This window comes from Suricata suricatta, chromosome 17 (assembly GCF_006229205.1).
Source record: "Suricata suricatta isolate VVHF042 chromosome 17, meerkat_22Aug2017_6uvM2_HiC, whole genome shotgun sequence".
In the NCBI taxonomy this organism is placed as follows: Eukaryota; Metazoa; Chordata; class Mammalia; order Carnivora; family Herpestidae; genus Suricata; species Suricata suricatta.
This window is the reverse complement of record NC_043716.1, coordinates 50375056-50384840: the sequence shown is the minus strand read 5'-3', so window position 1 is coordinate 50384840 and position 9785 is coordinate 50375056. Positions and strand designations below refer to the sequence as shown.

Sequence of the window (9785 nt, the reverse complement as noted above, 5' to 3'; positions counted from 1 at the left end):
TCCCTCCCCCGCCCCCCCCCTCCTTCTCCCGCGCCCGCTCCGGGACCCGCAACTCCCTCCTGCTGGGAGGCGGGGCACGGAGACCCGGTCCCGGCCAGCGCCCCTCGCCATCTGGGAGCCCGCCCCGCCGCGCCCGCCCTACCTCCAGAGCTTGCCCAGCGTCTTGCTGAGCTCGGCGTTGTGCAGGTGCGGGTACTGGTCGGCGAGCTTCCTGCGCGCCGCCTGCGCCCACACCATGAAGGCGTTCATGGGCCGCTTGACGTGCGGCTTGTTCTTGCTCGAGCCGTTGACGCGCACCGGCATGGGCACCAGCGTCCAGTCGTAGCCCTTGAGCACCTGGCTGACCGCCTCGCGGATGCACACGGGGAACTTGTCCTCCTCGCTCTCCTTCTTCAGGTCCGGCTCGCCCTTGGAGAACGTGTTCTCCTGGGGCCGCGTGTTCTCGGTGTCCGAGCCGGAGCCCGAAGGGCAGGGCGAGCCCGCCGAGTCCTCTGACATGGTGGGGCTGGGGGCGCCGGACAGGCCCTTCTCCTGCTCGTCGGTCATCTTCATGAAGGGGTCCAGGAGATTCATACGCGGGCCCGGGGCAGGGGGCGGGTGGCCGGGAAAGGCGAGAAGCCGCGGCGGCTCGGGGGCTCGAGGCGCGGGCTCCTCTCCCCTCGGCTGCCCGGACGCGGAGCGAGCGGCTCCCGGGGAGCCTGGCGCGTCACCCGGCTGCGGCGGCGAGCACTTAGGAAGGCGCGCGGTGGCCAGCCCGCAGCTGCCCGCTCCAAGTGGGGGAAGGCGAACTGGAGAGGAGAAGGAGGAGGGGAAGAAAGAGCGCAAAAGAGGGGCGCTTGCACCCCTTCTCTTCTCCTCCTGCAAAGAAAAGTTCCAGCAGTGAAACTGGCAAGTCGCGGCGCCACTGAAGTTTCCAGTGAGTTTCAAGCTCCGCTCTCAGCTCCTCAACTCGCAGCCCTGGGGCTCTTTAATAACTACTGCTTCCTCACCTTAGAGACGGCCAGCCAATCACAGCGCGGCATCAGGGGTTGGCAGGCAGCTGATTGGATTCGATTTTGCGGGGAGGAGGATTGTGGCACTGGGCTTGGGTGACGAGAGGGGAGGGGGGAAGAGCGGGGAGGGGAGCGCTGCCGCTGGTCTGGCTTGGGGGGGGGGGGCGGTGTGCAGCGGGGAAGGCCGGGGACCCAGGACGTCCAAGTGTGTAAGTTTGCCGGGCTCTCGTAATGTCCCAAGTTTGGGGCCGTCTCCGCACGAATTTTGCGTGCCTCAGTGTGTGTGTGTGTGTGTGTGTGTGTGTGTGTGTGTGTGTGTGTGTGTCTAGACTAAGATCTGCCTCCACCCCCAAGCATTTCTTTTCCCTGCTTTCTGCGCGGTACCGGAGGGAGACTTAGCTGGAGTTTGCAGCAATCAAAAAGCAGTCGCTCCTTACCGCGTCCAGCCCAGTTTATGCGCCTGGAGCCTGCCTCCTCCGAAAGTGCTTAGAAACGGTCTTTTGAAGCAAAGGTTTTGGTGACTCAACGCCCGCTGTTCCTCTGTAATAATCCATATAAATAGATTAACATGCTCTGGTTCGCCGGGGCTGCTGTGGCTGGTAAGGATTCTGTTGCACTCTTGCAAGGGGAATCAATGAAAACCAAAGCTAAGTCCCCGTGAGGGCCGGTGGCGGCGGCGGCGACCGGGAGCCCAATGCTCCCGGGAGCCGTCCCGCGCCACGGCGACCTTGAACTCTGACAAGTCCTTCTCCGCGCCGCCTCCCCCCCCCCCGCACCCCACCAAGCCCCCCATTCCGCGACACTGTTTAGTAATGGGCAACTGCTTTGAACTTTCTGCTTTTCACCTCCTGGCTGAGTCCAAACGTCAGCAGTAGTGGCCACTGGAAAGAGCTTGCAAACTGCCCTGACTTTGAGAGATCGAACTTTGCCAGTGTGGCCCTCCCGGGCCAGGCTGAGCGGCTGAGGCCGGTCCCTTGGTTTGCGAAAAGCCAGACACATGGGCAGCACCGCAGACAAAACACTCCACTTTGGCGGAGTCTTGCTGCTCTTTCGCCCTCCTTTTACGAAACACCTGGAGGGGTGAAGCTGTTGTCTCCTGCCGGTAGTCGGGTCCTATTCCCACTCGCAGTCGGCTAGGAGTTCTGTGGGAGGGAGTGGGGGTGTCTCTGATGTATCTCCAGTGTGATTTGAGCACAATCTTTCTGTTTGCACCAACTGCCTTTAGTGCCTGGTTGGATGTCAGTTCTGGAAGACAAGAAAATTCCTAGACGCCTGTGGGTTACATGTCTTCAGAATCACAAATAAAGGCACAACTGTGAAAATCTCTTCATTTTACACTTCCCCCTTTCTGGCTCTCCCAAATGTCCGCCTGGAATTAAATTATTGCTACGGTGAATCGGCCTCATCATATCAAAGACTTGTTTATTTCTGATTTGCACATTGCACACGCTATTGCAAGATTTAATTGTTTTCTTTGAAGAATCTTGTAAAGATCTTGTTTTCTCTCACTTTCCTCCAAAGAGGCCGACATTTCTTATAGGAAACAGAGCTCTTCAGAAGGTAGTAAGTTACTACTTGCAGTTAAATACGATTTACTTTTTAAACGAATGTAACTCGCTCACAGTGAATGGCTATAGTAACCTATAGCTTGTTTACGACTTTCAGAGACCTCTGAAAGCTGTATATTCATGACTCCGTGAATTTGCTGGGAAAGTGTAAGGACAACTTTGTCCTTTCTTTGGAGGAGAGAGTCCCGCATAGTATCAACTGATTTCTGTGTCTCGGGGAGGGGACATTTGTGTATATAACAGTAATTCATAGACACCTGATCCAGGAGGACATTCTGGGACCAGAACTTCGGGCAGATATTCTAACCAAGTTGTCTGTATTCAGTTGCATTTTATTGTAGTTCTCATGTTTACTGGCTTGAAAGTACTGAAGACTGGGACTTTAAGATATTTTGCAATATTTCTCTAAATATTTATCAAGATAAATACATGCACATATAAATATACACAATATATTTATGTAAAAGGAGGACATAATGTATAGAATTTTAAAACATAAACTTACAGTGTTTTGGACATTTTCTGTTCGTTTGATGGAAGCGTTTTGTATTCTTGTATCTTCTTGAAAACTTAGGATAAACAATCAGTGGACTTTAAAAACGGTGCAATTTTCAACTGAATCCGGAGGGGGCGCCAAAAGCCCAGAAACTGCCTAACTCACAGAAACTGCAGGAAAATTTAGATGGGGGGGGGTGCGTTCCACTCAATCAGGACTGCTTTGCTGCTGAGATTTATCTTTGCAGAAATTTCTACTACTCGCTATTTCCTCCCGTTTGGATTCACCTCTGGGCAGCCCAGTTACAGGAACTGGGAGGTTGTGTGTCTATTGGGGACCCATCAAGAAAAGAGTGATCAAGGTGCCTGACATTTCTGGGCTGCACAGAACAGGGAGACCGGGTTCAGAAGGACCCCTGTCTCCCAGATACCAGACGTTGCCTTCTCCTCGATGTGCCAGGATCGGGCCAAGTCTGACTCGTGGACACCACTGATTAGCTTGTATTTCTGCAGGGGCTCAGGTGCCCACTCCTCCCCCACCTCCATTCAGGGGTTCGGTTGGCTCTCTTGTGAGCTTATCGGGTCCACTCTGATGTCTCCTCCCTACCCCGGGGAAGACGCTCTCGGTCCATGACCCTACGACCTGCATCAGAGTGAGCCAGAGGGAAAAGGAACCCACTATTAGCGTTCAGGTTACAGATCTGCAGACTGAGGCCGTTGGCTCAGTTTGAGCCAGAGCGTTCTGCCAGGAGCCAAACGCGCTGGGCTCCACATTCGGGTGGAGATAAGGAAGGGAAGGGGCGCAGGTCAAGAAAAGCTGCAGGAAAGGGAGGGCCCTTCACGAGTCCGCAGCAAGCATTCTGGTCTCCACTCCAAGCAAGCGCCGTTAGTTCTGCCGCCCGGAGCAGAGGCTTGGAGGTGCAAGCGGATCCCAAGGGGGACCTCGGGAAACTGAGGTCTGGGATCACCCCTCCTCCCCTCTTTGCACGACCGGGACGGCGCCGGGCTCAATTTCCCTAGCCTGGGCCGCCAATCTCCCTCCCGCGTCCAAGCGGGCGCCGAGTCCGGAGCCCGGGGATGTTGGCGTAGAGCGAGTTTCGGCGGCTCCGTGGGGCGGTGCGAACGCCCTGCACAGGGAGGTTTTCCTGCTCCGAATGGGGGTTGGACCGTGTGGGCGAATGGGGTTCCCTTCACCTGGGGAATTAGGGACCATAACCTCCCTCTCCAAAGTTTCATAGCAAAAGTGGGGAACGTGTGTGTCAATCCGTTTTCAGCAAGGACGCATAGCCGGGAAGAATTCGGTTGGGTTGAGCAGCAGTCGCGTCTCCCCAAGATCTCAGCCCTGGCTCTCTATAGAGGTGCTCAGGGAAGGGGATACCCCCTTCCCTCTGCCAATTCCCTGGAGCGTGGCTCCCTTGAGAGAAAAGATCCCAGTCCCTGGCGGGACCCTTGGGTCCCAGCGCCCTTCTCTTCCAGCCTTTCCTCGGGGATTAGGACTCTTCACCGGGCTCGAAGCGCCCTTGTCGCTGGCCCTTCAGGGCAGTTCTGTTGGGAAAGGAGCGCGGGGAAGCCGGGTCTGGAGGACAGGCATTGGGCTGGACAGGAAAGGCAGAAGGTAAAACGAAAGTGCCAAATAGTTGCATAGATGCCTAATAGGTACCTATGGACGGCCGAACGCATGTGACCTTCGGGCATTTTGCCCCAGCGGGTGCACGGTCCGTCACAAGCCTCCAGAGCCCCCAGCGACAGTTTTGTAAGTGCCTGTGACTGTACAGTCTTACATGTGGATTTGTCCCCAGACAGGCGCCCCTTCTTTGGGAGATTATCTGACACGTAGAAGACCCCCTTAAACTGTAGGCCAAGAAGGGCGGTTCCGTTTTCTTCCCTTTTCTGTTTTCTAACAGAAAGAGGAAAGAGGTGGACCGGAGGTGCTGGGCGAGGGAGGCGTGAACCCGGAAAGTGCTCTCCGGTGACCTGGCCAGGGTGTGGGGCCCTTAGAGGGCTTTAGCCCAGCGGGTGGAGCCCCCGTGGAGGTGGGGGTCGTGCAGACCGGAGCCAAAGCTGAGACTGGGCTGGCTCCTCCTGGACCCTGTTACTGGCTGCGGGGAAAGGGAGGATGGGGGTGGGAAGTCCTAGATCCAAAGGGACAGTTGTGTTTCCAAAGATGTGTGTGCGTGCGCGCGCGTGTGTGTTCTCCTTACTTTCCAAAAAATGTCTCTAGACAGGGTGCAAGGGAGCCTTGCGTCTTTTGGATTCCCCCCGCACATCCCTGGGCCGGCCTGGAAATTTCCTTCCGCCAAGTTTTATTACCACCCACTCCCCTTCTCCTTTTTAAAATCTCTAAGGCATTTTCAGCGGGAGGTGCTTTTGCACCCCCCCCAAAAAAATAAAAGTAAGTGCGCAACACTCTGTGTTTTTTTTGCAGCCGAGTCCAGCAGGCCAAGGGGGCTGCCCTCGGCAGTTGGAAGCTGGCACCTGTACCTCCTCTGTCACCCCCCACCCCGGCTGCTCCTGTCCCCTCCCCGTCCCCTGTCAGTTTAAGGGTGCTCGGTCCCAAGGGGGACACCGGCAGAAAAGAGCTGAGATTCTCAGAGGACAGTTTTGTGCGATTTTCCCAGGGTAGGCTGGGTGGTGCACGGACTCGGCTCAGCCTGAGGGGCCTGGAGCCCACTGCTCCCACTAAAGATGTCCAGTTGGGTGGGTCATTAGGTCGGATCTTTATTAATTAGAGAAGATGTGTCCATCAAACCACAGAAGAGGAGAAATGCTATAATATAGAATCCGAAGGTAGCTGTCGGAATGAAAAACGAATTCTCTTGCGTCTTTCTTACAAGCCTTTTCTATCTCACCTTCACCCCCCACCAGGCCCCCTGGGGAGGAGGAGTGCGCAGAGCCGGGTTTAGAGAACCCACAGCTTCGCTGGGTCAGACCCTGCATCCAGGAGCTGCAAGCTGGGCTCGGCTTTAGACAAGCGTGGGCGCTTCCCAGTTCTGCCCCGGGAAAAGCGAGGGCACAGCCCATGAAGTCAGCTCCCAACTTTGGAGTTTTCCGGACAGTGACGTCTTCACGCTGGGGGCTGTGGCTGCCGAGGGTTCTCAGATCGGTGATGTCAGAAAACTACTAGGGGGTTGTGGGACCCGAACCACATAGAACCCCCCCCCGGGGTGGGGGGGCTTAGGAAAGTGGAGCCACCGAGAACGTGGGGGGACCCGCTGGGCTTCCTGCCGAGTCATTGTTTATTTCAAATTAATTTCTTGGTGCCCGTTGCTGTCTGCAAGCCTTGGGGAGAGACAGCTTATTACCCGATTCCATTCCGGTTTTGTTTGAAGGGTAAGCCAGGGGTGTCTCCAGAACTGTCTCAGCTTTGAATAGGCAAATCAGAATATTTTGAGAAAGCAGGGTTCCCCCCGCTTTTCCTGCTTTTCTTGCCCTTTCTCTTTAACATCTTTCTCCCAAGGCCCATTCGCTGATGTAAAAGGTGTTAAGTGGACTCTTAAATGGCTTTTCTCCCCCCTCTGTTACACTCTCTTCCCTAATTTCTTTTTTTTTAAATGAGAATGAAATTTGGCCAGGCAAGGAAGAGATGGACAGTTTTTTTGTTTGCTTGTTCCTGTCCGCTCCCTTTAACTCATTAAGACCCAGAAAAAGCTCACAGCCTCCCTGTTACTATCTGTAGTGTATCTTTAGGACACAATGTATTTACATCTGATGGGAAAGGGCAGACTGTTTGCTTTCACAGCGAGTCCTGCCCCCTGGAACCCGCAGTTACCCCAATTTCCCGATTGGGTGAAACGCAAGGGAAGGTCCCGACAGAGCTCAGTCTGGACAAGGTATGTACTGTCTGCAGAAAATGGCGTCCTTCTGGGGTGCTCTTAAAGCTCACAAAATTGTCAGCTTTGGCTGGCTGGGGGCTGTCATTTTAGCCTCCTCTGCCTTAATATCCACATACAAAGCAGAGACAGGTAAGCAGTTACTGCTATAAATTAGGGATAAGGTCACCATCAATTCAATCATCAGAGCATTTATAATTCTTTAAAAGAGAAGGTAAAGTCTCGGAGGGCCTTACATGTAGGCATTTTTCCCTTAAATACTTTCTTGGGGGCAATGGAGGCATCCCGTCGGATGAGAAGTTTCCTTCAGCAACTGGGAGAGAAGGTGGTGTCTGTCTAGGGCTGATACCTCTGGTAGGAAAGGAAGGCACACTGGGTGGTCTTGGCTCAGACACTGTCCCCAGCCATTCAGCCACCCTGCCTCCCAGGCCTACTTTCTCCTGGGGGGGGGCGGTGCTCTCCCCTCCAAAGTGTCCCCAGGGAGCCCAGAATCCAGCTTTCCTTTGAATCCGAGCTACCTCGGGCAGCAAGCCAGATGCTTGCAGGTTTCCAGGCATGGAGGACCCCAGAAGGTTGTGCGGGACTTGCAGCAGTGGGGTGGATGGGTCTGAGTGCTGGCTCTCGGGCCCTGGATGATGGAGTGAAGTTCTGGGTGGAGAACGCCCAACGCGCCCAGTGCGAAGGAGCCGTCCTGCGTTCTGCCACTTGCCATCCCTCTCCGGTTTGCTCGGCTGGAATCCTTCTCAGTTCCCCACACGAATCAGCTCAGCGAATATCATTTGAGGGCTTACTATGTGCGTGACCACCCAAAAGGGACAACACGGGGTCTCTGCTATTTTTGCCTTTGTGTCTGGTTTCCATCCGAATTCAGCCTCTGTCTGCCCCTGTGCCATTTTGCCCCCTGGGCAGGGTGTTTCCTGAGACCCTCTCTCTCTGGGCCTCTACCATGGCTTTCCCTTTCTTTGCCCTGAAAGGGTGTGTGGGTCATGGCGAGCTGCCTTCCATCCTTGCTGCTCCATAGAGGGCTGAGCAAAAGGCAAAACAGGGGCACCTGGCTCAGTGGCAGACTCCCCCCCTTTCCTGGGCCCCAGAAATCACCTCTCTTCTTCCATCTCTGCTGCTCTTTGCCTGAGCCATCACCTCCCACCCGGCCTCCCCTCCCCTTTCTTGGTCCAAGCCCAGAAATGCCTTGTAGTGTGTGGTACGCTTCACTCTCTCTTTGGGGGACATCTGCCAACCGGCACAGTGGTGATGACAGTTTCCAGATGATTTTCCAGGAGCAGAGAAATCTTCTGAGGGAGGAGAGAGTGGCATTGGCCAAACGCTGAGTGGGCTGAACATTGTGGTTCCGGAAGAGGCCCGGGGAGGTGGAGCTCTGCTGGGCTCCAAGATTTCTTTTCCCCCACTCTAGATTCTGCCTAAAGCAAAAGTCACTAATTGCTTTTTATTTTCCTGGCACTTTGGATTCTGACTCTCCTCCAGGACCTTAGGTCTGAGGAAAGCAGGACCCCCGGGGTTGTCCCAGCGGGAGTGGGGTGGGGGGGGTGTTAGCCTCCAGGCTCACCTGCGGCAGCTCAGCGAGGCCCAAGACCTGCTACAGCTGACCTCCCAACTTCCCGGCTCCTTCCCTTAGCCATGAGGACTGGGCAGGGGGGGCAGAGGATGGAAGGAGCACTCACCGGCCCCCTTCTGTCCCTGTGTGTCATCAGCCCAATTTCACTTCTGCCGAGGACACTTTGATTTTTCAGTCACACCAACCAGGAAGTGGGGGGTGAGGTTGCCTTTGAGATTGAACCAGGAGTCCGGAGAAGAAATGATTAGGTTGTCTTTTGATTCTGAAAATTTCCAAGCAGTGCTTCTTTAGAAGGAAAGAGTTATTGATTTACATTCATTTGCTTATTTCTAAAAGCATTGCTAACTTCTCAAGTCTCTTTCATGTCCTTCGGCTGTTTCTCAATGACTCATGGGCAGAACTCGCCCTGTCCTCCTAGACGAACGTACTGGCTTCTTCCCCAGAGCCAAGATTTTCCTTTCTAAGGTATCGGGGAGCCCTCATTACAACCCTTGTTTGTGCTACTCCTCTCTCTTTTCAGGGAAAGGTGTTTCTCTCAATAAAAGCTGCCCTCACCTACTGTTCTCTCAGAAAAGATGTGAGACTTGTTCAGACTATGGAGTAAATGACTACTAAGGCTCAGTATATTCTGAGTCTAAGAGACAGCCAGATTTTGGTAGGGAATGGAGATCCAGTTCAAATGCTGAAGCCTCTGTGAAGACTTGAGTTCTCTCCAAGAAAAGATATGTGCTCCTATCTCTGTGTTCTTATAACATTTTGTTCATGACTTTTTGTGTGGTCATTTGTTGTGTGTAAATGCTCACCTCTAAACCGTGATCTCCTTGAGGACAAGAACAGAGTGTTATATCTCCTTCTATATGCCGCATAGACTCTGCCCAATAAATGCTCAGTGTGGGAATGAATGATCAAAATTTAGCCAAAGCAATGAACACCTAATGATACAATTCAGCTACCAGGCATATAGTATGAAATGCCTTGGCCAGTCAGATGAGATCTTTATGGCTTTCCTCAAAATGTATCCTGTAGATGACTACCTATATCACTCCCAAGGAAGTCTGTCCTTGTCCAGAACCCTCTTCTAAATTCCCTGTCCTCAGACTTCTTTCTTTAAGAGAGGGTGTTAGAGGCGTGCCTTTGGAGAAAACTTGGGGTGATGGACATTAAGCTTTCAGATTGCGATCTTTCTACATTTCTGGCCTGGATTTACAGGTTTTGAGAAAACAATCAAACCACAGACCGAAATCATTATTCACCTATCAGAACCTCTAAAACCTCTAGACCTTGCTACCCAAATATACAACAGTTATATATATATATATATATATAT

General features: G+C 53.6%; 1 protein-coding gene and 1 long non-coding RNA gene across 2 annotated transcripts in view; one reads left to right on the top strand and one right to left on the bottom strand.

Moving 5' to 3' along the window:
• SOX9 (SRY-box transcription factor 9) overlaps window positions 1–927 on the bottom strand; it is a 3590-nt gene extending 2663 nt beyond the window's left edge. Inside the window, exon 1 of the mRNA XM_029927076.1 lies at window positions 143–927. Coding sequence (XP_029782936.1) covers window positions 143–573 — 431 coding nt within the window. The 5' untranslated portion in view covers window positions 574–927. The remainder of the gene's footprint in view (window positions 1–142) is intronic.
• A 242-nt stretch (window positions 928–1169) lies between these two features.
• Window positions 1170–9785, top strand: part of LOC115281882 — a 39394-nt gene continuing 30778 nt past the window's right edge. The window contains exon 1 of the long non-coding RNA XR_003904449.1: window positions 1170–1201. This is a non-coding gene — a long non-coding RNA (uncharacterized LOC115281882). The remainder of the gene's footprint in view (window positions 1202–9785) is intronic.